This window comes from Ceratotherium simum, chromosome 11, assembly GCF_057802395.1.
Source record: "Ceratotherium simum simum isolate JZ-2026a chromosome 11, ASM5780239v1, whole genome shotgun sequence".
Classification (NCBI taxonomy): domain Eukaryota; kingdom Metazoa; phylum Chordata; class Mammalia; order Perissodactyla; family Rhinocerotidae; genus Ceratotherium; species Ceratotherium simum.
The window spans coordinates 49,863,677-49,889,400 of NC_141910.1; the positions used below are offsets into that span (position 1 = coordinate 49,863,677).

Genomic DNA, 25,724 nt, shown 5'->3' on the forward strand with positions numbered 1-25,724 from the left:
CAGTGAGAATCAGCCAGGTTCAACAACCACTGTCCTAACCAATTAAGTCAATAACTTAATTGGGTCCTGAAGAGATAAATATCAGAGACAGGCATGCTAAGGATTGGTTTCTGTTCTCATAAACCTCATATTCCAAAGTGATGAGTTGGACAATTTTTCTGTCGTTTATTGTTGGGGGGATGTTGGAAGAAAATTATCTCTGAAGGAGATCCATTAAGCTTTTATAGGGACTGAATTATTAAATGAAAAGAAAACAATAATCATTATTCTATAAATCTAACAAAAAAACTGGTTTATGGGTCATCAAGTCTAAGAAACAGCAGTTGGGAACTACTGCTTCTGGGCATCCAGATGAAGGATAAGACATGATTGCTGCCTTTGAGAAGCTTTTGGTATAAATCTGGGAAATGGAAGATAGAAGAGAGTGGGGTGGTGGCAAGAAAATGAAACTGGGATCAGGGGCTAAGATTTAGTCATGGTCTAGTAATGAGCCAATTGTGATCTTGCCTTCTGGGCCTCTGTCTCTTCACATGAAGAACAAGGGTGTTGGAGTAGGCTCGAGTTGACAGATACACTTCATGCTGCCACACCTCCCATTTTGCTGCTCATGACAGACATCACTAATCAATCACCACATTCTATCCTGGGCAGCCTCTCAACAGGCCACCAGTACTAAGTCATCAGAATTGGCCCTAGAATTGAAGCGAGTTTGCCATCCTGATACTAGAGATGTCCAACTCCTATTTCGGTTCTACTGATTCTAAACACTTATGAAGAAGCACATAACCCCAAATAGTAGGATAAGGAAATGAAAAGGCCCCAGGGCATTCCTAAAATTTGCCTTAACAGGAAATTGTGGGAGCAGGGATTTCATTGGCCTTTTTGAACAACCCAAAATAATTTGCTTCATGAGGAGTCTAGTTATGTTCTTCACACTCTGGCTCTGTTTCTAGGTGACTTGTGTTGGGCACATCATTGGTGCTGTGGTCACCGACACCCCAGAACATGCACAGAGAGCTGCTCAAGCAGTGAAAATCACCTATGAAGAACTTCCAGCCGTTATCACAATTGAGGTAACTAGGACGGGCTGCCTGTGGAGAGGAGAGCTCCCTGAAGGCAGCTTTATTAGGATCCTCTAGAGGAGATTCGAGCAGAGACGGGATTTGACTAGATAGGTTTTTTTTTTAATTATTTTAGTGAGGTCATATTGGCTTAGAATATTGTGTAAATTTCAGGTGTACATCACTATATTTCAGTTTCTGTATAGACTGCATCATGTTCACCACCAACAGTCCAGTTTTTATCTGTCACCCTACATATGTGCCCCCTTACAAACACTTTCACACTCCCCTCACCCCCTTTTTCTCTGGTAACCACTGATCTGTTCTCCTTAACTATGTGTTTGTTTATCTTCCACACATGAGTGAAATCATATGGTATTTGTCTTTCTCTGTCTGACTTATTTCGCTTGGCATAATACCCTCGAGGTCCATCCATGTTGTCACAAATGACACGATTTTGTCGTTTTTTGTGGCTGAGTGGTATTCCATTGTGTATGTATGCCATGTCTTCTTTTAGATAGGTTTTAAAATCTCTTCCAGCCCTGGGATTGTGTGGCCCTATGAAAGCTTCCCCATCAGGATCCTAGACTCAGTCTACTAATGGACAAAGGGAGCTTCTCCTTCCCAATTTCAGCTCCGGTTGGTTCCTTGAGGGATTCTTTGCTTTTCCTCAAGATCCAAGGTTGTCCGTCTATATCTGAGGAGATGGAGGAACATGACTTCCTTGGCTGCACATGAGCTTACTTTAAGTCTGTATAAGAAGCTTATAGAGATGCCTATGTGAGAAGGGAAAGGCAACAATTCTGAGAGCTTCTCATCCCCCAGTTGGAAAACACCTTCCTTCCCCTGAAAACTAAGTCACTGAAGCTTCTTTCTGACCCTCAGGATGCTATAAAACACAACTCCTTTTATGGATCTGAGGTGAAGATTGAGAATGGAGACCTCAAGAAGGGCTTTTCAGAAGCAGATAACATTGTTTCAGGTACAGCTGCACCATGCAGCAGTGGGGATTGGGCGGCCCTGGTTTTTGAATGAGATTCAAGAGCTATAACTTGAGTCCTGGGGCAGAGAAGTGATTTCCTATCACTTCCTAACAGAAGAGCTCCTCTGATGTTTGTAACAAAACAGTAGACAGTTGGCTGGGAAAGAATTTCGGTCACCTTAATCTCCACTCTCCTGACTCTAGGCTGGATATGTCTAAGTGATTCTAGAGAGATGATAGTGTGTCAGATTTGGAAGACTGTCTAGGGAAGATAACTGTCACAGATGCCTGGCCGCCTTTGGGTCTGCTGGGCCTCTAACCACACAGACCCCTGGCCCACCCCGTGGCCCTTAGGGCTAGTGCTCCCCGCTCCCTTCCCCTTCTCCCCCACCCCCCACACTGTGAAAATACGTCCATTGTTCTCACCCAGGGCAAGGCTGCTGCTCAGACTCCTTTTCGAATTGTTTTCTACTTTGGCTATTGTGCATCACTAAGTCACTAGAAAGTCAATTCTCTAATAGGCCTGATAGCTTCAGTTCTGGAAGACATTTTCAGCTCTTCAATCACATCTGTTAATTCTTTACCTTTTCCAATATTTTACAACTATAGTTTTAAAATCTTCAATTTCCACTGGCTGCAATGAGAAGAGAGCTTCATGCCTGATGCATTGCAATGTCATTCTAGTTTCTTTGTTGGAGTGGGGGTTCAGCTCCCAGATGGGTAAGACTTTGAGACCCTTTTCCACCCCTAGCTGGGGAACCTAGAAGCTACCTATGAACAATTGATTCCTGTATGGGGCACTTGACAAGTACACTCTCTCCTTAAGCAAACTCACCCCCTCCGTGACCTGGGGCTCACTGTGGGAGTCTTATTGCTTCCCCAGGAGAGTTGCACATTGGCGGCCAACAGCACTTCTACTTGGAGTCTCACTGCACCATTGCTGTCCCAAAAGGCGAGGCAGGGGAGATGGAGCTCTTTGCGTCTACACAGAACCCCATGAAGACCCAAGTAGGTGTCCTGTGGGTCAGCTCAGGGGCCTGGGGTGGACTTCAGAGTTCCCGGGAGACCAAGAGTGGCATTGTGGGAATGTGAAGAGGGAGACCTGTGCTGGTCCAGAAGGAGGTTTGGGGGTAGTGGTCCTGCAGCCAGACTCTGTCACCAACAGGCTGGTGTCACTGAGCTTATTACATAAACTCTCTCATCTATACAATGGGGCTTGGAGGGGTTGTTATAATGATTATATTATTTGTATAGAGCCTAGTAAGTGTTAGCTGTTATCATTCCAGTGCTACATGGCATTGGTTAAATCATATCTGGCCTCAGTCTCCCCGTCTGTAAAATGAAGGGGTTGGGCTGAGCAACAGCCACAGCGACCATTAAATTATCTGCAGCAGCTCAAATAAATTTCTGCAGCAGAAACATCCCCCGTCTCTCTATTGCCTGTGATGTGACAGTGGTAGCCAGCATTTTTGGTAACTGTCCTGCTCTCATGACCCACCAGCTCCCGGTCAGATGGAATGAGTTTTGGCTCTGAAAGTATGCTGTGACCAGCTGCTTGCCCCTCTGGTTAAAACAAGTGTCTGAATTCAGTCTGCAGTGACTGCTGGGTGCCAGACCCCAGCACCACTACCCAAGGGCTGCACTGGGAGGAGAGGGGGATCATCAAATCAAGGGATTTCAGAACTCACAGCAGTAATTAGGCCTGTGCATATTAGGCAGGCTCTGGGTCAGGCCTGAAGTCAGTCCAGATGGTGCATTCAGTGCAAGTGATTTTTATTTTGCCCCCAGTCCTTTGTTGCAAACATGTTGGGGGTTCCAGCAAATCGAATTTTGGTCCGAGTGAAGCGACTGGGAGGAGGCTTTGGAGGGAAGGAGACCCGGAGCACCTTGGTGTCCACGGCAGTGGCCCTGGCTGCATACAAGTGAGTTATCCCAGTGGACTCTGGGAAGAAGAATAAGGTTGCCTCTTCCAGGAAGACTTTCTGGTTTCCCCCTTTGGGAATTAGATTCCCCTTGCTTTGTATATCCACAGCTCTCTGTGTTTGGAACTCTTGGGCATAGGGGTGAGGGAAACCTCGCCTGGTTCTTTATGTCCCAATGCACATGTCCGTGTCTTATCTTCCCGACCTGGCTGTGAGGGCCCCAAGCACAAGGACACACCTCACCTCCTCATGCTCCTCACCTGGTACAGCGCAGGGCCTCGACAGTGAGGCAGCCCAGTGCGGGTCTGCGCCCTGTGCCAGGTGGGAAGAGAAGGTTTCCTTGCTGTTCTCCTCCCTGAGAATCACAGGGCTGGGCCGTCCTAGAGACTCCCAGGTTTCTCACCCTCTGCTGCCTCCCTCAGGACCGGCTGCCCTGTGCGCTGCATGCTGGATCGTGACGAGGACATGCTGATAACCGGCGGCAGACATCCTTTCTTGGCCAGATACAAGGTTCTCAATGTTGGGGGCTGTGCCCAGGCGGGCAGTGCCATCTCGTTGGGAAACCTGGGGATGAAGATCCAGGGATTCTGGGATGTGCTCTGACCTTTTCCATGACTATCTGTAGAAGTTCAAAGAAGAACTAGCAATGAGAGAAATTCAAATCAGCCAACAGCACCTAGAGGGGTGATGCTGGGGAAAGCTGGTGGGCCATCTCCCAAGCAATGCCACAGGGTGGTGTTCACGACTTTTGTGAATTTGAGGGGTCTTTGTCCGCTCAGGTTCAGAAACATGACTTGTCAGTAGACCCGGGGCAAATCCATCCTGCAGCATGGCCTAATGTTAATGTGTTCACAACCTGATGTAAAACTCAGAATGACCACTTAGTAATTTACAACGAGAAGTGATACTTCCCATGGGCCTGGACTGGCACTCATTGTTAGCGTGGGCATCTGCCCTGCCAGACAATGTGCGGCTGGGCACTGCCCCATTTCCCTGTGGGATAGTCCTTTTTCTGGGCTTTTATGGATGACCAGTTCCTGTTCTGACCATGTACCCTTCTCTCTACATGCTAGTATAACCTTACAGGTCCCATCTAGCTCTGTAAACCTGGGAGCCCTCTCTCCCCATGAGCTGGCTTTGAGCATTTCCCCTTTGACCTCCTCTGACTTTGTTTCATAATTTAACTCCCTAAAAGTGATTGTATTTCTCCCACTCCCCAATTTTAGTGGGCTTGAATAAAGTAACTTGGTCTTTTGGGATCCGTTTCCTCCCTTACAAAATGGCCTGTAGGATTTGTTTTGATGGTTACATAAGGTCAGGGAAGTGAAAGCACATTCATGCTCGTGCAAAGTGTAACTTTTATTGTTTGCTGGCCAAGCTGTGAGGGAACTCTCCGGCATCTTTCCTACTTTCTCTTCTCAGCACCACCCCACTCCCACCCTTTCAATGCCAACATCCTCTTTTCTCCCTCCTCACTCCCTCCAGTAGAGCCAGAAGCCGGGAGTAGGTAGAGAGAAGGAGGAGTCTGGGGAGAAGGTGTCCAGAGGTGAGGAGCCAGGTGTGCGTCACTGGGGAGATGTTGGTTCCTCTCCTCTTCACCCGTTAAGTTCACCTTGTTTTCATGGTGTGATGTCTTGTTCTTTCCGTTTCCTCCAGGTAGCGTAGATGGGAGGAAATGATTAGAGATAGACAGCAAGGGGACTGTGGAGAAATCACTCTCCTTTTTGGCAGGTTGGCTTCATGAAGACTGGGAAGATTGTGGCTCTGGAGGTGGATCACTACAGCAATGCTGGGAACACCATGGATCTCTCTGAGTGTGTAAGAAGTACCCACATCTGCATCCCGGGGGTGACCGGGAGGTCAAAGGCACGCCCCACAACCTGTTCACACATGCAAGCACAGTCTGCCTCAGTTCTTGCCTGTTATTGCTGCAGTAGTCTCCTATATGGTCCCTGCCTTTATGGTTGGTTAGGATGGTTCTCCATCCTTGGTTGAAGCACAAAGATGATCCTATTACTTCTGCAGCACAGAGATGATCCTATTACTTTTCTGATTAGAAACTCATCCTTCTTATTCAAGATATTTTGCCAAGCAAGCAAAGTTAGTTACAAAACTTTATGTACAGTATAGTGATATTGTATGTGTGTGTATGTAATGTTAATTTTATATATACATATATATACAATGATACGCAGGGAAAATGTGTGGAAGAACATATACCAAATAGTGATCAGATGAGATTAAGATGGACATACACTGTCATTTTCTACATTACACGTTTCTACATTACACCTTATTTAAAATTTGAGTTGAGGAGTTGAATTACTTTTTTATTTTTAACAATTTCATTGAAATATAGTTTACATACCATAAAGTTCACCCATCGAGACATATAACTTAATGGTTTTTGTAAATTCAGAGTCATGCAACCGTTATCACAATCCAGTTTTTGAATGTTTCCATCACCCAAAATGATCTCTTGTGCCCATTTGTAGTCACTCTGTTCCCGCCCTCCAGGCCCAGACAAACTCAAATCTACTTTCTGTCTTTATAGGTTTTCCTTTTGTGTGGTCTGTTCATATAAACAGAATCATACGCTATGTAGTCTTTTGTGTCTGCCTTTTTTCTCTCAGAATCCTGTTTTTGAGGTTCATCCATGTTAGAGCATGTATAGTTCTTCATTCCTTTTTATTAATGAAGAATATCCCATTGTATGGATAGACTGTATTTTCTTTTCCATTCACCACTTGGTGGACATTTGAGTTGTTTCCAGTTTTTAGCTTTTATGGATAATCTGCTTTGAACATTCTCGTATGAGTCTTGTGTAGGCCTATATTTTTGTCAATTTTGAAAATTAACAAGATTACCTTGGTGGTACTACTTTTAGAGTTTTTTAAATTTTGATTTTATAACCATACTAATTACATATGTGTAAATTCTTGTTGAAAAATCAAACATTTCAGGACAAGTAGAAGTTCCCATTGTCCCCACTAGGGGTGCTGCTCCTCTCTGCCAGGGGCTGTCTGATTGGCTCAATTAGGAAACTTCACACTGCAGATCTCAGGTAAAAACTTTTCAAAAAAGGAAACACTTCTAGTATTCTCACCATTTATAACACTTGCTTCTTGGTGCTGTAGGAAAAGTCAGGTTGAAAAAGATACAGTACTTGTCCCCAAAGATCTTACAAGCTTTTTAATTCAATCCAGCAAATATTTATCGGGAGCCTAGGGTGGCAACATAAGGAAGAACATGGCATTGTTTCTGTCCTCAAGAAGTTCACAGTATGGTGGGGGAGACAGATAATAAAAGACAAAATGAAATAGAAGTACAAGTTGACAAAGTGCTAAGGGAAACAGAAATGGAATTAATTGAGACATACAGAAACCATCTAGGATGACTAAGACCAAAATAATCAGAGACACAAAAAGAAACCTGTGGGAAATAAACTAAAACCAGGATGAAACACAAATAGAAGCTACCATTTATCTCATCAGAGAGGTGAGTTATTACACCTTAGAGAAAGAACAGCATGCCATAAAAATGCAACAGTTGGAAAATAAAAATGAACTCTGTGAATTAAAACTGTGAAAGCAGAAGAGTTGAAAGAAACTTGAGGAGCTCTCCTCCAAAAAAGGAAACAATGTGGAAAAATAGGACAGAAAATACAAGAAAATTTGAGGTCCCGTCCAGGAGATCCAAAGAATAGAAGTTTCAGAAAGAAAGAATGGAAAAAAGATAGAGGAGAAAACTATCAAGAAGTAATTCAAGAAATTCCCCAGAACTGATAGGCACACATTTTGAGATTAAAAGAGCCATTCCAGGAACCAGCACAATGAAGGAAAATGAACCTATGCTAATTTACATCATTGTGAAATTTTAGAAACCTGGAAACAAAGAAGATTTTACAATTTTCAGGGAGGAAAAAAGCAGAACTCATTCCAAGAATTGGAAAGGCATTGATTGGAGTTCTCAATACTGGGGAGCTAGAATGCACTAGTAAAATATCTTCAAAATGCTGTGGGAAACTGGGAAACTTATTTCCAACCTAGAATTCTATATGCAGTCAAATCATCAATTAAGGGTTAAAGACATTTCAGATGTGCAAGTTCTCAAAAACGTTCCTGTCTATATACCCTTTTTTGAGAAGATATTGAAGGATGTACTCCAGCAAAATGAGGGTGTAGAACTAAGAAAGAGGAAGACACAGGATCCGGGAATAGGAGATTCAATATGGAGAGAGGCAAAGGGAATCCCTGGGATGCGTGTGAGGGCAAAGTCCCAAGGGAACAGCGGAACGGCAGGCCTAGTGGAAGCCGGTTTAAATTGGAGTAGGCCAGAAGGCTTCAGGAATGATTTCTTCAAAAAGGTGAAACTGATAGAAAATCTAATGAGTTTGAACATATTGAGAGCAGATTTTTAGAACTGGGGAAATCTTTAAGTTGACTTAGTAATAAGTGCACAGAAAACTAAGCAAATGAAAAAAGAAGACAATATTAACTCCAGAGGGGAAAATGTTATCAAGAGAGAGAGAAGTAATGACAGTATCACTACATGGTTCAGCTGTAAGTAATGTTTACAGAACTATCATATTAACCTGACTATTGATCAGATCAAAATATAACTATACGGGAGATAGGAAGCTGGTGTGTATGCAGGAAAAGGGGGTTAGGTAGGAACTAAATTCTCCTTTTCCATAATCAGAAAACAATATAAAAGTCTAAAACTGAAAAAGACAAGAAGTGGCAATATAAACACATTATTTAGAGATGTGGAGATTACTAATGTGAACAGCTGATAAAGAATAAGTGGTTGCCTCTGGGGAGCAGAAGGAAGGAAAGTAGAGGGGACGGCTGTTTTGCATAACATGACTTGTGGAAATATTTGACTCTAAGCTATTTGCAGTACAACTTTAATGGGAATAAAAGCTAATTTAAAATTAATTAATAAAATCATCTATTTTTTTAAAGAGGCTAGTGATCAGTTCCAACTAGAGGATCTGGGAGGGCTTCCCCGTGGAGTTGGTGAATGAGGATTTTAGTAGGTGGGTAAGGTGAGGAGGGGCATTACAGGTGAGGGTAACATGCAGTCAGAAAAGAGGATAAAAAAATATATCAGGGAAAGGTCATCAAGTGTCTTGAATTCCATGCTTAAAGATACATGGACTTTACTTTGGAGGTAATAAGTGCCATTTATAAGCAAGTGCTTGAGCTGATATGACCTTATATTTTAGTATGAGACATAGATTGGAGGGAGGAGGCACTGAAGGCCAGGAGTGCAGTAAGGAGGCTGTTGCAATATCGCAGGGAAGAAATAATTAGGGCCTGAGCAAGAGCAGTTCACAGTGGGGCCTGGAAAGGCTGGGATGGGTGCAGCCATCGAAATCCCTTTTTGAGGAGCCAATGAAGTCAACGCACTCTTCTCTCCCATTTCTCTCCTTGGCTTCAGGTAATGGAACATGCTGTATTCCACATGGACAATTGCTACAAAATACCCAACATCCGAGGCACCGGCCGACTGTGCAAGACCAACCTGCCCTCCAACACGGCCTTCCGGGGCTTTGGGGGCCCCCAGGGGATGCTCATTGCCGAGCATTGGATGAGTGAAGTTGCAGTGACCTGTGGGCTGCCTGCAGAGGAGGTAAGCTGGGAATTTGGTGGCACAAGTCAGAGTGGGTTAGCCTACTTTGAGGGGACAGTGGCTTTGTATCTTGGGCATCTCCACTGGGGGTAGAGGATGGGCAGGTGCTGCTGAAGGGGCTGGAAGGTTGACTTTGGGTTGTGCCCCCCTTGTCTCTTGACAAAGCCTCAGTGTCTCTCTCCTTGGGAAGGTGCGGAGGAAGAACATGTACAAAGAAGGGGACTTGACACATTTCAACCAGAAGCTTGAGGAGTTCACCTTGACCAGGTGCTGGGATGAATGCCTAGCAAGCTCTCAGTATCACGCCCGGAGGAGGGAGATTGCCAAGTTCAACAAGTAAGCACCAAGAGAGGAGGAGTCTGACGTTCTGGTGCTGTCTGGGGTTTCATATTCTATAGCCTTTTTGCTGAACTCAAAATATGATGCTGATAGCTTAATGGATAATGTATGAAGCTGCTGAGTTTGCCAGCTCGTTCATAGCCATCTCTTTAAGATCCTGAAATGATCTTCAGCCTGGGGGCAGGTGGGCTCACAACACTCGGTGTCATAGCCCATCAGTGTGGTTCATCTTTACACATTTGTCTGCCTTCTGAGCACACCGTGTTCTAGAGAACACCAGCCCAGGACTAAGAACACCACAGTTATGCACCTGCCTCTGATATTAATCTATAAACGTGATCTTGGCAGTCACTCCATCTGCCTGGGCCTCAGTTTTATCATTTATAAAGTGGGCATAATTATACTGGCTCCGTCTTCCTCCCTGAGTCACTCGGAAAACCAAATACAAAACGCATCATTCTCATCAGTGAGCCACAGTTCCTCCCTGAAATGATCACAGTCTAAGGTCACCAGGGCACTCTGACCCAGTCCGAATTCCACTCAAGGAAGAAGAGTGATGATACTTTAAAGCTGATTCTCTCAAGGGTGGGCCCTGCTCCAGCTGCACTGAAGGACCCAGAACCCAAATTCCCGCCCTTCTCACTTTGTCTCCGTAACTGGGGCAGAACTCAGTTATGACAATGGCTATATGGGCAGCTCCAAGGATGCCTTGTTCCAATTTTACAAAGTTGTTGACTGAAAATATGTCCAATTGAACATAAATATGGTCGAGAACATCCTATGAGAATGTTCCTTTTTCTCTAGGGAGAATTGTTGGAAAAAGAGAGGATTATCCATAGTTCCTACCAAATTTGGAACACACTTCTCAGTTAATTTTCTGAATCAGGTAATTGCTTTGTATGATTTTGTCCCTCTCTGCCAGACTGGGGCTCTGTTTTCCCCTCTGTTTGCAGTATTGCAAAGTAAAACCCATGGTCACTGGTAACAGAGCTGACTAGAGGAGCTCTTTGTTGTTAAAATGAAAGTTGAACTTGCATACCCCCATTTGCCCCATATGTCGTGGGACAGTGAGAGCAGCATGAGACTCAGAGATCTGGGGTCAACTTCTAGTTCTTACTCCTCCTGACTGTAGGGCTAAGGGCAGTTACTCTGCCTTTCTGATCGTAGTTCTTCATCTACAGAGTGAGGACAAAGATATTTGACCTACCTCCCTAGGAGGATGGGAGAAAGAGAGAGAGAGAGATATGAAAAAATTTTGCAAACTCCTGAAGGGCTATATAATTAAATCATGAGATTTATACTGCTCTAATTTCTGTCTTGGGTTTATATCCAAAATGTTGCTGCTGGGTTTTTTTTTTTTTTTTCCCTAGGCTCTAGCACCTTTGCTGGACTAGGTCCCTAGCCCTAAGCTGAGTTCGGATTTACCGAATTTTGTGTCTGGCATCCTTCCGTTCCCTTAGGCAGGAGCCCTGATTCATGTGTACACAGATGGCTCTGTGCTGCTGACCCATGGGGGCACTGAGATGGGCCAAGGCCTTCACACCAAGGTGGTCCAGGTGAGCAGCCGGGAGGCTGTGGGAGTCCTCTCTGGCACTGTGGTGTCTGTGTGAGGGCAGATGCTGTGTGAGACTGAGCAGTGGGACACACCAGAAGCAAAAGCAGGCCTAGGCGCTGGCCTTGGCCCTGTTGCTCATTTACATGTCACCGTGGGCAAGTCTTCTCCCTCTCTTGGCCTCAGTTTCCTCATCTGTGGAAAGGGGTTGGCCAGGTGATCTCTGAGATCACAACATTCTAGGGCTCTGTGACTGTGTGTGTCAGGTGGGTGTGTTGTGTGCATAAACGTAGCCAGTTCTGCACACACAAGACTCTTTACAGTGGAGCTGGGAGGATGTGGCTGGATTAGAGTCGGCACACCTGCTTGGCTCATGGGACTGGCCAACTGGATTTTTTAGAACAGCCAAGGTTAGCTTAAAAAGGCACTGTTAGTCAACATTAGGTTCTTGGAATTTTTTATCCATTGAAACCACTCCATAAATTACTGCTTCAAATTCAGACACGTGAGAACATGCCAGGCTCAGTAGAATTATATTTGACAAAATTATTTTCTTGCCTGTAGCAGTGAACCTGAATCCTGCCTTGGGAGAAGGTGGCCAAGCCGCGTGCTAACCCCTTCCCTAGAGAGTGATGTCGTCTCTCTTGGCAGGTGGCCAGCAGAGCTCTGAAAATCCCCACCTCTAAGATTTACATCAGTGAGACGAGCACTAATACCGTGCCCAACACCTCTCCCACGGCTGCCTCCGTCAGCACTGACCTCAACGGACAGGCCGTCTACGTAAGGAGCCTCGGGAGCCGGCAGAGCTGAGGGCCAGCCCGAGGCTTTGGGCCTGGAGTGTCCCCCGGGTGGGAGCTGGAATGACCCTTGCAGGCTCTTTGGCTGTGGCCATGCTTGTGGCTCTCTTATCCAGGAGGAAAACGCCAAGCTAAAAGAGAGTCCCAAGAACTGTAATTGCTTCCATGCAAGTCAGGAAGGATGAGGGTAGCATGGGGAGGAGAGTTGGAGGGAACACAAGGGGTTCTGGGAAGACATACTCCCTGCTGTTAGAACTGGCCGCAAGACAATGGACTGAAATTGGAATTCGACTGTGGGGTCGGCCAGTTAAGACCCACCTGCTTCTCCTCCCACATGGGAGATGTAATCAAATGAAGGAGTTTGATGGGAGAAGTACCTCCTTAGGGACCTCTCAAACATTTCACCCTCTGTCAGCCTGAGAACTAGGTCAGGAAGTGCTCTCCAAGCAAAGGTCAGTGCTTGCCCGTTTGGCAGGGTCCTCTAGCTTCCACTCTGGCCCCAGTCGTCCCTGAGAGGGTGGCAAGGCTGTTAAAGTGGGACCTTGGGTGCAGCATTAGTAGGAAGTGGCCTTTGCCTGTGTGGGGATGCAGAGGATTGATGTGTCTGGTGTGTGGTGGATGTGTTCTCTAGAAAGCTTGTCAGACCATCCTGAAAAGGCTGGAACCCTTCAAGAGAAAGAATCCTAGCGGCTCCTGGGAAGACTGGGTAAGTCTGAGTTCATCCAAGTCGCATTTGCAAATGAGAGGGGAATTAAGTGCAGAGCCTCTGTCCCGACCCCAGCAGGAATAGGAGGTCATGATCTAGTCACTCAGGCAAAGAGAAGCTGAGGTGGTCTGTGTAATTTCACAAGCCCAGGAAATGCTCAACCTCGCTGGGCCCCTTTCTCTGCAGTTTTCATAGTTGAGGGAAGACACTTGAGGAATATTTTTGATCCAGGATCTTGACAACCCTGTAGGAATAGGGCTTTGGCTGCTCTGAGCCAGAGAAGATGGGGGTGACTGCTGGACATGCCTCCCTGTAAAGTCTTGGCTCACTCGACCTGGTCCCACACCCCACTCGGCCGCAGTCTTGATGAGCCTGGTTTTCTTCAAACTTCCTTCACTCAGAGGCCTGCCCCAGCAGCATCTCCCCCTCCCCGGCTCCGGAGTCTGGGTCCACTGAGATTCCATCTGTGAGGGGGCAGGGGAAAGACATGGCCCGAGAGTTGTGTCATGCCTGTGATTTTAGGAGTGACAGAACAAGCATCATACGCAGCAAGAACAAGCCCAGTTCTCTGATTTCTGGTTTGGAGGCCTGCCTGTCAGAAACCCTCAGAGGGATGCTGCAAGGAAGCATCTCTCAGGTGGGAGGCTTCTGCTCCTCCAACAAGCAGAAATATCCATGGCAGCCCTGCTTCACCATTCCCTGGTGTTGGAATAGGAGAACTGGGCACAACAGTAACACATAAAATGTGCCTACATACAACCCAGCTCAGATAGTACAAGTCTCCCTTAATATATTCAAGGAAGATAAACTATTTCTCTCAGACCCACCCATCTCACTAGGACTCACATGACCTCTACTTCCCTTCCCACACTCATGGATACCACCCACATAAATACCACATGACCGTCGATTAGTTTTGGTAGTTTGGATTTTAGCATGGATTTGTCAGGCAACGTTAATGTTTTCAACAACGTTACAATCTGTTGAGCTGAGCTTTACAAATCAAGCCTTTACAAGCTGTTGACCTGAGCTTTGTCCTCAATGACTGGCCATGTAGTCCAGTGTTCCTTGTAAGGAGATAACCCCAATATAGGCCATTATCAAAAAGGTGTGATCAGGAGATGACAGGCATCAAATCTCTTCAGTGTCTGTACCCCACTGAAGAACAAGCCTTTATTACCACCACCACTATATATGTACATATTTGGTACCATATATGTATGGTAAGGATCCTAGAGAAATTCTTTATCTAAGCCTTAGTTTTCTCATCTGTAAAGTGAAGATAATTATAATACTGATCTTATAGGGTTGTGTTGAGTATTAAACAAGATAATGCATGCGAAGTACTCAGTAGCATCTGGCACATGGTAAAGAGGTTCGTAGTTGACAATGATCATGATGCAAATTATATCAACTACAAATTAAATCTTAGTGTTGTGCTAGCGCTGGGGATACCAAAAAAACTTATTAATGTAGTTAAAGAGATAGAATGAATGGATAGATAGACAGATAGCTTTATTAACAGGAAGGTATAAACAAAAACACAAGGTTAACAGGCTAAGTATCAAATGATCAATATAGAGAGTTGCTGTTATAAGGCCAGAGTAGGAAGTGATCACTGGGGAGAGGCGATTGGAGAGGCAAGTGTGAGCTGGTTGTTGAGGGAGGAAAAGGATTTGGACAGATATAGCAGAGGAACCGCATGAATGAAGGTGCAGAGGTGTGGGGACATGGAAGGGTTGGCAGAGAGTTAACACTCAGGTTTGGGTGGAGTAGCAATGGTGTGTGTGCTACATAAAGCCAGAGAGAAGACCAGGGTCCTTAATGTCAGGCATTTGGTCTATAGGCGATGGGGAGTCATTGAAAGCTGTAGAGTAGGGGAGTGACATAGGCTGTGTGTTATGTTAAGGTGTTTTACTCTGGCTGCTCTGGGCTACACGGCAGGGTGGGGAGGCGACTTGAGGCAGGAAGACCAGTTAGAGGCTACCGTAGTCCTCTAGGCTTCAGATGACGAGGACCTAGTGCAGGGGGTGGAAGTGAGGATTCGAGGTAAGGTGTGGAAGTGAGTCACTAGTGGAAGGAGTTGATTGGCTTCCAGAAGAGGAGGACGAGCTCATGAAAGCTTAGTGCTGGGTTTCTGGAAACCATGCTTACCCCTTCCTGATGGCCATGTCCTCTCCTTAGGTCATAGCTGCTTACCAGGATGCAGTGAGCTTGTCCGCTACTGGGTTTTATAAGTAAGTATGGTGCTGGTCTCGCCCATCTCACAATATGTTGTCATCCTAACCTCTGTCTCCTCCAGCACTGAATTCTGTGTGCCTTTGGTCAGGAGAGAACAGTTCCACCAAAACTCTTACCTCTTCAATGGACGTCCGCTAATTTCAATTTAAAGATGCTCTAAAATACATGCGATTACCAAACGATGTGCCGAGGAGGCAAAAGCACGTGCTGCCGTATCAGAAGATCTGCGTTTTAGTTCTGGTCTTAAAGTGCGCTGTTCCGCTTGGGGAATCAGTGGTTCTCTGAGCCTGTTTCCTCGTTTATGACATAGTGGGACAATTACCAACCATTCCTCCCTCAGCGTTCTCCTGTAAGAACCAGGGGATCCGGTGTTCTGAGTTTCCCATGTGTGTTACTTTGTACTATGCATCGGATTTCTTTACGGAGGCTTTCCTTCAAAAGAATGAGAGGAGGATTTAGAGCACGTGATCTTGTTACAAAATGCAGAATTCAGTGGAACTTAAAGTGAGAGTTAGAAAAGAGCACACATCTTCTGCAACTTTAAAATTCAGTAGCAGCATGTAGAGCTAGAGACCCTGCCCATCTGATTTAGAAGCTATGTATCAAAAAAAGATATGATCATATTTACTGTCAGCCATAAAGTTTTAGCTTTCTCTGGGAAAGTTAACTAAGACCTTTTCTCTCACAGACCAATGGATTTGGAAAATAGTTTAATGTTTGCTTTAAAAAGTCTTGTGTGAATGTATGAACATATATATAATATACATACGTTGTACATTTTATGTATATTTTACATAACATTTACATATACATTTTATGTATACTATGTATATGTCTTATACATAAGTACATATATGTATGTATTAGGCAAAGTAACGTTTTGCCAGTGGTCCCTGAGTTATGTAATATTTGACTTACACAGACACAAACTAGTGAGACTTTCTCATAAGTTCCTATTTCATTTTTGGAGTTAATGAAACTGGCGTTATATAAGGAAACGCCCAGATGAAGATGGTGAAGTCAGAGGTCAAAGAAAGTAATGGTTTCTCCTGGGAGAAGGCTTTTCCCTCAGCCCTATGTTGGTTTTGTTTTCATGCAGATTCTGATCACGTCAGCTCACATTATTTCTATGTAATGTGTAGAATAACATAGATACAGAGTACTATAAACTCTGGGTGTGAGAATACACACACACACACACAAACACGTACACACGACTCATGCAAAATTGGAAATGTATCAGATACTCAGGATTGAAAAAGAAAAAATTGTATAAGAGAGCATCTGCTTTTATTAATAACACTTTCCTCAAATCACTTGTTGAAATTTAGAAGGTGCCCGTAGATGAGGAGTAATGCAGGCAAATGCTGCTTAAAGATGCACCCAGGCTGCAGGAGATACTGATCTTGTTAACTTTCACTTTGAGAAAGGTGTGCAGCCCTGTGAGCAGGTGAACTTGTGTGAAGAGACGAGGAGCCAGAGCAGGCAGAAACTTAGGTTCTGAAGACCTTGAATTCTAATTCAGTAGTAGATCCTTTGGAATGTGACTTTCATTTCTTTCATGAGCTCAGGCAAATCTGTCACCTGTTTCTACCATGTAGAGGAAAGTACGTTGATACTAAACACTGCTCGGCTGTACGGGATGAATCATACAAGGACCATTGGTAAAATGGAGCAGAGACAAGAGACAAAATTCTCTGAAATATCCGGGTTTCATTAACGAGTTCAAAATATTCAAAATATATGGGCTTTTTTGAAGAACAGCTGAATGAAAAAATAAAACCTTGGGAGTCTTAACATTTTGTGGGACAAGCTGTGTGTGTGTATGTATGAGTGGGGGGCGTGTTCATCTTAATACAAGTGCAATATTTTCTCTTTTCTCCCCCAGAACACCCAACCTTGACTACAGCTTTGAGACAAACTCAGGAAATCGCTTCTACTACTTCTCATATGGGGTGGCTTGCTCTGAAGTGGAAATTGACTGCTTAACAGGGGATCATAAGGTAAGAAGTTTACAGACCTTCAGTACCAAGGGGGAAGGAGAAACAACTCAATTGCAATACCAAGAGCTGATAGAGACAAACTTTCTGGTTGGAAAAATAATGCCTTACAGCACAGCTTGGCAAACTTCCTATAAAGGACCAAAGAGTAAATATTTTAGGCTTTCTGGGCCACAAGCCTGCCTCGGCTACTCAACTCTATCATTGTAGAAAACAGCCCTAGACGTATGTAAACAAATGAGCGTGGCTGTGTTCCAATAAAATGTTACCTATGCACACTGAATGTGAATTTCATATAGTTTTCACATGTTACAACATATTCTTCTTTTTATTTTTGTCAGGCATTTAAAAATGTAAAGACTATTATTAGCTCACAGGCCCTACAAAAACAGGGGACGGGCTGGATTTAGCCATGGAACATAGTTTGTTGGCTCCTTCTTACATGATCCACCCAGACTCAGGTTAAAAGCCCCAGGAACCTGGGAACTTGCTGTTCCTACTCATGTGTGGGTGTGTGCACACTTATTTCCAATTACTGAGAGAGCATTGCCACTCCCATCTCCTCCCCAGCTGCTAAGAACTCAAACTTCAGCAGTGACAATGGCAGTGGACACTGGCGGGGACATGAACAGCCCTGCCTGAGCGAGCCCAGGGCGTTCTGCCTGTGAAAATGCTGTTTGGGTTGGCATTTAATAATCTGAGGATCACCAAGACCCATCTATCATTCCCCACATCCCTTTCTTCTCAAACTGCTTCCATTTTGCTGTCCACTTTAGAACCTCCGCACAGACATCGTCATGGATGTTGGCTCCAGTCTGAACCCTGCCATCGATATTGGACAGGTAGGCTCATGGGGGACCAGGGTGGTGATGGACTTGGCCACTGATGCGCCCCATCCCCTCCTAGGGTCACCAGCCGTGACATCTTGTCCAAGTTCTGAACATGGTACCAAATGAGTCTCTCTCTGAGTGGGATTGAGATAGATGAGAGCCCGCCTAACTCTTGAGGCAGAAGACAAATTAATGTGAATTAACATGGAAAAGGCTTTCACACCTCGGAGAGCAAGATGATGAATGGTGAAAGCATTGGGCGCACACGCACACACACGCGCGCACACACACACACACGCAGAGATTGAGAGGGGGCACAACGTGGAACGGAGATTGAGTTTGGCATCGATACGCAGGCAGTGAGGTCTGAGGTCAGAGGAGTTTTCTCCCCCCTCATTCCTCTTCCACACAGGACAGGTTTTGTTCTCCAGGAAGTAAATGCTACCAAGCATGGGGCGGGGGGCACTGGGGGCAAAAGAAGGATTTGAGCAAGAGGAGTAAAAAGATGAATGTCCTGAAGAAAATCACTTTTGGAAAATATGAGAGTATTGGGCAGAGCAGGTTGAACAGGAGGAAACAGAGGGAAGAATCCAGAACTGAAGTACTGAGCATCTGGTAGAAAATTAAATTGTATCTCTCAAAAATGGGCAATTACTGAGTACACAGAAACTTAGTTGTTAGTCAATCTGTTCACTAATTCATTGAACAAGCATGCGGGGGCCCCTACTATGGCAGGCGCTGAGCTCAGCACCGCAGACACAGGATGAGTAGTGCCTGGTTTCCCCCTGGAGCACGCTTGTGTAACTACAGCAGTACCACTTGTCGCTATTCTGAGCACTGAGGCTGGGAGTACAGACGCGTGGGCAGCAGAGCGTGGCAGGTGCCCTAAAAGAGATCTGTAAGCTACAGCAGGAGCACACTCTCTCCCAGAGGGCAGGCAGGGCTGGGAGTTCAAAAAGCCTCCCAGGAATCTGGGAATCTACTATCCAAGGAATTCCCCGTCTCTTGTGGGGCTGCTCAACAGCGCATGGTCCCACTCAGCGCACAGGAGGAGCGTGGGCCCCTGAGGGACACTCAGCAACCATTAGCCTATGAGCTGGCTTCTAGGCTTGGGGTCGCCATTTCTCCGTGGCAACATTGAAGGAACATCTCCACCTGCCCCGAGGCAGGTTTTAATGGGAAATTATGCCTACCACTGCGTGACCCTCTTGGAATCGCTGACAAGTTCTGAAACTGACCTTCAGCGTTAATGCCTTCACTCTGCCCATGCCAGTGCCTGGCGAAGGCCCAGATAGGTTATCCTGGGCCGGGGCAGGAGCCAGGTAAGCAGTGGAGGGATGTTTTCAGCTTCTTTCCAGCCCCACTCCAGGTGGGGATTGGTGCCCATTGTGGGAAGCAGTACATGTCCTTGGGGAGGGGAGAGGCAAGGTAGCCACGGTCTCTGTCTGCCCTGCAGGTGGAAGGGGCATTTGTCCAGGGCCTTGGCCTCTTCACCCTGGAGGAGCTGCAGTATTCTCCTGAGGGAAGCCTGTACACCCGCGGCCCCAGCACCTACAAGATCCCTGCGTTTGGCAGCATCCCCACTGAGTTCAGGGTGTCCCTGCTCCGCGACAGCCCCAACAAGAAGGCCATCTATGCATCCAAGGTACCATTGCCCTGCGTCTGTGCTGCCTTCTGGTCTGCATGGTGGGAGACCACGGGTGGTGACCAGGGGCTCCAGCCACTTGCTATGTGGCTCTGCAGGGGCTTGTCTGGAAGAGAGAAGAGGGCTTGATACTAGCCTTGGTGAGGACAGTGGAGGGGTGGGCAGTCCTGCCTGAGAACCAGGGAACTGGGCTGAGGATGACACTGCCTCCATGTGGCCAAATGCAGCTCCTTTGTGTGCACTCAGGGGGATTCCTTAATCCAGTCCTGTAGGTCAAATCTTGACCTACACCCATGTCTCAGGTTTGCATCCCTGATGCTTGGTCCTAGAGACGATCTCACAGGTACAGCACCCCTCTAGTTCCATGAGAAGCAGCATATTCCCTGCAGATGGGGCAGCACCTCCATGAACACCCCTTCACCTCCTTCAGTGGCTGCCACCTGACCTTAAGACTTGATCAGCATGCCTGAAGGATTATAACCATCCTCTATTTCCTCCTTGTCCCCAATAAGTATGAAAAAATGGTTGAAAATCAATTAAGCTGATTGATATAGTCCTAGATCTAAGAAGAAATACAGATAATCACTTGTAACCAATGAAACACACCCATTTGCTCATCTCATGGTTTACTTTACTGTGGGAGGGTCTGGGCCACTTTGTGATCCTTGCCATTGGCTCTCACACTTTAGCAAGCATCAGAATCATTGGGAGCTCATGAAAAAAATGCAGTTCTGTAGGGCCCACCTCTAGAAATCTTGATCCCATAAGTCAGTGGTAGGTCCCTGGAACATGCTTTTTTTTTTTTTTTTTTTTGCTGGGAAAGATTTGCCCTGATCTAGCATCTGTTGCCAATCTTCCACTTTTTTTCCTCCCCAAAGCCCCAGTATATAGTTGTATATTCTAGTTGTAAGTCCTTCTAGTTCTTCTATGTGAGCCGCTGCCACAGCATGGCTACTGACAGATGAGTGGTGTGGTTCCGCCAGTGTGAACCGAACCTGGGCTGCCGAAGCAGAGAGTGCCAAATTTTAACCACTAGGCCATCAGGGCTGGCTCTGGAACTTACATTTTTAACAAGTGCTCCTAGTGATTCTGATACAGGTAGTCTCTGATCTATGCTTTGGAGGACAAAACAACCTCTGCTAGAAAATGTTTTAATTCCTGTTTGTCATGAGGCCTATATTCCAACAGATGCTGTAAGTATAATATGGCGCCTGTAACTGTTGGTGTCAGAGTTGCAGGGAGAGTATTCCCATAGCCTGATAACTGTAGAAAGGGTTAAAATTCATATCAGATTTTTTTGTCTATAAAATATAATTATTTAATATAACTTTTTTTTTTCCTTTTGTGAAGGAGATCAGCCCTGAGCTAACATCCATGCTAATCCTCCTCTTTTTTTTGCTGAGGAAGACCAGCTCTGAGCTAACATCTATTGCCAATCCTCCCCCTTTTTTTTCCCCTTTTTCTCCCCAAAGCCCCAAGATAGCTGTATGTCATAGTTGCACATCCTTCCAGTTGCTGCACGTGGGACCCGGCCTCAGCACTGCCAGAGAAGTGGCCCGTCAGTGTGCGCCCGGGGTCGAACCCAGGCCGCCAGCAGAGGAGTACATGCACCTAACCACCAAGCCACGGGGCTGGCCCTAATATAACTTTTAATGGTACATTATATTTGCATGGTGTCATCAGAGAAAATCACATAATAAGCGTTAAAAGAAATGTGCTAACAAGGTTGAGTCATTTACTAGATCCATTGTTCTCAGCCCCTGATTGATTTTGACGGCCCTTCCTGCCGTGCTTGGTGTGGTCTGTTACCGCTGGCTGGGGTCCCTGGCAACACCAGCCCTCCTGGTGTGGAGCCTGGGGCCACTGCCCTTGATTCTCTGTCCTGTGCTCTGTCTGCTCAGGCTGTTGGGGAGCCGCCCCTCTTCCTCGGCGCCTCCATCTTCTTTGCCATCAAGGACGCCATCCGCGCAGCTCGAGCTCAGCACACAGATTATAATACGAAGGAGCTTTTCCAGCTAGACAGCCCTGCCACCCCAGAGAAGATCCGCAACGCCTGTGTGGACAAGTTCACCACCTTGGTACGATGCCTCTCGAGCACCCCCTTAGTCCTGGGGAGGCCAGGCATAGGCCTGCGTACTGCAGGGGAGGCTCTGCAGAGAGGAGAGGGAGATGTTAGGTTCTCTCTCAACTGGGCATCCCTGGGTCAATGCCACCCTTCGCTATGCCGTTGAGGCACCACCCTTGAACTTGCAGGAAAATAACAAGAAAGCTCCTAAAGCGTAGCTTGTAGCTGAGCCTCCTTAAAGGAAGGAGGGCTGTTTGATGCTCAGCTATGACCCACAGATTTCATTATTTTCCATGAAGTTGAGGATGATGGGTAAAACTCCAGAAGAACCTAATCTTTAGGGTCCATCACTAGTATATTTGAGACCCTTCTTTGTTAGGGATACTGTGTGAGGTTCTATGGAGATGAGAGAAAAAGAGGAATTTATTGATTCATTAGATGGACCCCATGTGTCCTGTGATTACCATGTGCTGTGCTGATAGTGGGGACACATGGCTGCCCTTGGAGACTTTGCAGCCTTTAAGGAAACCAGATGACTGCATTACATTGATGGGTTACTAGCTTGGAGGTGTATGTAGCAGAATGTAACAGGAGTTCCATGGTTGTTGGAATCATTCTGGGAAGCCCCTGTGGGATACTTGTAGTGGACAATGCCTGGTGAAATAAGACCATGCCAGGACAGTGTCTTCCACGGTTGGAACCTCAGAACCAGCCCAGACTCTGAGTTGCGCTGACGTGGGCACTGCACACATTGGACTCTCCAATTGCCTTTGCATGGCAGCCTTTGTTGAGTTAGCAGACCGGGTTCTTCCTGATACCCAAGTTGGATTTCCTTCTAGGTATTTGATAGGAAATTTGATAGGCCTTTCGGGTTTAGAGGTGAAGTGTGTACTCACGGACACAAAGCGTTTCAGGGACGGGGAGGCTACAGGAGAGCCCTCGGGGCAGGCAAATCTGCCATCCCAGACCTCAGCACTGAGGATGAGGGAGGCAGATGGGTCCCCAGTCAGGCCACACTTCAGGTCTGCCAATAGCTTTAGCTGTGGAGTGAGAATCACACAGACCATGTGTGGAACTCCCAGGCAGTGAGGATGCCCACAGCTGTGCAGCAACCTGCCCACAGCCCAGAACCTTCCCACATGGCCCCGATGCTGACAGTTACCCAAACTCCATGCCCTGAGAGGAGAGGTGCTGCTGGGCTCCCAATAAGCTTGCACAAGTTGCAAAGTTAGCTCCTTGCAAACAATCTGATACAGAATTCAATGATTTAATGAGCCGCTCTGAGGCCCCAGACCTAAAGCAAAGATTCAAATCCAAGCCCCTTTGCTATGTTTCAACACACCAGTGATTTAAAATGCCTGCAATGGATTTGCATGAGCAGCTGAGTCTTTGAACCAATCATGGTTTTGAAGGACTGTGAGTGCCACGTGAGAAGGGACCACTTCTGTATTTGTCCATCCCTGTATCTCCAGAGCCTACTGGAGTGCCTGCCACATGGAAAGTGCTCCATAGAAGTAAATGATTGACTAGGAAGTTAAGAGGCCCTGCCCTGGGGACATTCCCAACAGTTAGGACTGCAGAGTGGTGTTTGTCTTGGAATGGTGGTTGGCAGTGATGGGAGGTGGCATGTGCGTGAGAGGGCAGGAGGGGGCACTGTGTCCCATGCTATGGAAACACTTTGGCAGTGAATTTTCTATTGTTCTTCCCTAGTGTGTCACTGATGTACCAGAAAACTATAAACCCTGGTCTCTGAGGGTCTGAAGAGAAAGCCCCCGGTGGAGTCTTCTTATGCTAGACTGGGGCTTACATGGAGTGTGGAACATATCCTGCAGAACATGAATCTATAGAAGTCGTAGGATGGCACCGCTGTGAGTCATCAGGATGGTGTTTGGAAGAACATTGATGCATTGGAAGATTTTGATCAAAAATAGATTTGCAAACATAATGATAAGCAAATTCAGAACTGTTGGGCCCAAGTGTTTAGTATACAATTAGGGTCATTTCATGTCTGTTTTAATCACTTATTTGAAGTAGGTTTAGGAATTATTTGTGCTATGTCTCAACTCACTGTGAAGCCTGTTTAACCTCAAGGGGTGACAGTGTCTGTCCTTCAAAGAGGATTCCCACAAACCTCCAGGAGCTTAAACCAAAGTTACTCTAAATCCATGTGCTTTTCCTCAGAAAGCCTTTCCTTCAAACAAACGTATGTCATATTATAACTCAGATCCATACTTAATTTCCAGTGGGACAGTGGGGTGAGAGTCAAACCTCTACTCACCTTTGGGTCATTGGAAGAGAATAAAGACTGAAACAAATTCAAGGTTAATGGATCCAATCTTGTTAAGCTGCATAAAGTAAGATTATTCTAGAACACCAAAAGCCGACCAGCCCAATTATTGAGCACCTACAGTGTGCTAGGTTTCTTCCTCTTCCACGTTGTGCATTTCAGAAAAAAGATCAGGTTTAAAAATCTTCATTTGAAGCCAGAGTAATTTCCACCTAGAAAAGATGCTACCAACATCAAGATCAGCCAGAGGAAAAACGGTCAAGGAGCCTGGGTTCTCATCCCAGCTGTGTCTCTAACTGTCTGTGTGACCTTGGACTGTCACTTCTCTTTTTCTGTGCTTCATTTTACTGCAAAATAAAGGATTCAACTGGAATAATCTCTAAGGTCTTCTCCAGCCCTAAAAGTCTATAAATATGTGACCTGAAAACTCCAGTTGCATAAGGGATCTGTAGCTATCAAAGATGTGGCTCCCTCACTACAATGAGATATCTGTGCCTAATGCACTCTTCTTAGATCCCCCCAAGTCCCTGAGGTTGGTAAAGAGGACAGGAGAAAGGTAAATACCCGCTCTCGTTGCTCCAACAGTGATTTCATCACTATGTGGTGCTGGGTGGACGATGTGACATTGCCATGTGCCTTCACTGAATAAAACACCCAGCCTTCTGCCAGACGGGTCCATGGTTCTGGCCATGGAAGGAGGATAGTGGAGGCCATGCAGTCGAGCCCAGTGCTTGATGTCACTAATACTGTAAATGAAACTGTCAGCTGGTCAGCATGTGAGAAACGCGTATTAGTCATCATAATCACACCCAATGCTAATATATGCTGTATCTTAGCAGCCTTCATTTCTAGAGGATGCACACACCAAACACTCACATGCACTTGCATTGACACACACACACACACACACACACTTCCTTACAGAATTCTCTTCCTCAGAGTATTTTAGACGTGCCTCTGTTTTTACAGCACAATTATAACTGAAGAGCTTTAGGAAGTGAACCAATATTTACATTGAGGTCCACACGTCTGTTTCATTGATTTCTGGAATATTCTAGGGCATAGCCTGAGACTGAGACATGTCAGCTGTTATTAGTGAGGCCATAGGGCTGAACAACGCCTGAATTCCCTTCTGAGCTTAGGAACAGAGGCAAGGCCAAGTGGTCATGAAAATCAAAAGAGCAAGTGCCTTGTGAACAGTCAATCGCCGTGTTATGCTGGATGTTGTCCTCTCTAGACACCTGACCTTGCCCTGCTGTCTTAATCTGTGAACTGCCTCAAGTCTACACTATAACGTGAGGGTCCTTGGTCTTGGTGACGCACAAGGGGTGCAGCCAGCGCTGCCTGCAGTATGGCACTGCAACCTGCAGAGGGCGGTGGAAGACTGGACGTGAGACCATAGTCTCCAGCGGGCCCAGCAGCACCAGGTCTATGGTTAGTTACTAGGGAACTGATTTAGGATTTCAGGGTAGCCAAGTGTCTTCAAAGGTCTCTCCAAGAGCTGCATTTGAAGCTGACTTAGGGTTTCAGGCTGACAAAAATCTCCTCAAAGGAGCTCTCTGAAGACGTGGGTCAGTGGTGGGAGACGGAGCTCCTGATGAATGGCTAGCTGTGGGAGGGCAAGTCTTCTTTTCTGAGTGTCTACAACCTCCCAGGTGCC

General features: G+C 46.0%; 1 protein-coding gene across 1 annotated transcript in view; it reads left to right on the forward strand.

Annotated features, from left to right (window-relative positions):
* Nucleotides 1-24,487, forward strand: part of LOC101394861 (xanthine dehydrogenase/oxidase) — a 61,760-nt gene extending 37,273 nt beyond the window's left edge. Inside the window, exons 17-33 of the mRNA XM_087436957.1 lie at nucleotides 954-1,073; nucleotides 1,947-2,043; nucleotides 2,927-3,051; nucleotides 3,832-3,965; nucleotides 4,388-4,475; nucleotides 5,697-5,783; nucleotides 9,411-9,602; nucleotides 9,793-9,938; nucleotides 10,746-10,827; nucleotides 11,402-11,497; nucleotides 12,145-12,273; nucleotides 12,922-12,996; nucleotides 15,181-15,233; nucleotides 17,126-17,240; nucleotides 18,014-18,079; nucleotides 19,524-19,712; nucleotides 21,614-24,487. Of these exons, the coding sequence (XP_087293083.1) occupies nucleotides 954-1,073; nucleotides 1,947-2,043; nucleotides 2,927-3,051; nucleotides 3,832-3,965; nucleotides 4,388-4,475; nucleotides 5,697-5,783; nucleotides 9,411-9,602; nucleotides 9,793-9,938; nucleotides 10,746-10,827; nucleotides 11,402-11,497; nucleotides 12,145-12,273; nucleotides 12,922-12,996; nucleotides 15,181-15,233; nucleotides 17,126-17,240; nucleotides 18,014-18,079; nucleotides 19,524-19,712; nucleotides 21,614-21,943 (2,124 nt within the window). The 3' untranslated portion in view covers nucleotides 21,944-24,487. The remainder of the gene's footprint in view (nucleotides 1-953; nucleotides 1,074-1,946; nucleotides 2,044-2,926; nucleotides 3,052-3,831; nucleotides 3,966-4,387; nucleotides 4,476-5,696; nucleotides 5,784-9,410; nucleotides 9,603-9,792; nucleotides 9,939-10,745; nucleotides 10,828-11,401; nucleotides 11,498-12,144; nucleotides 12,274-12,921; nucleotides 12,997-15,180; nucleotides 15,234-17,125; nucleotides 17,241-18,013; nucleotides 18,080-19,523; nucleotides 19,713-21,613) is intronic.
* The last annotated feature ends 1,237 nt before the right edge of the window (nucleotides 24,488-25,724 follow it).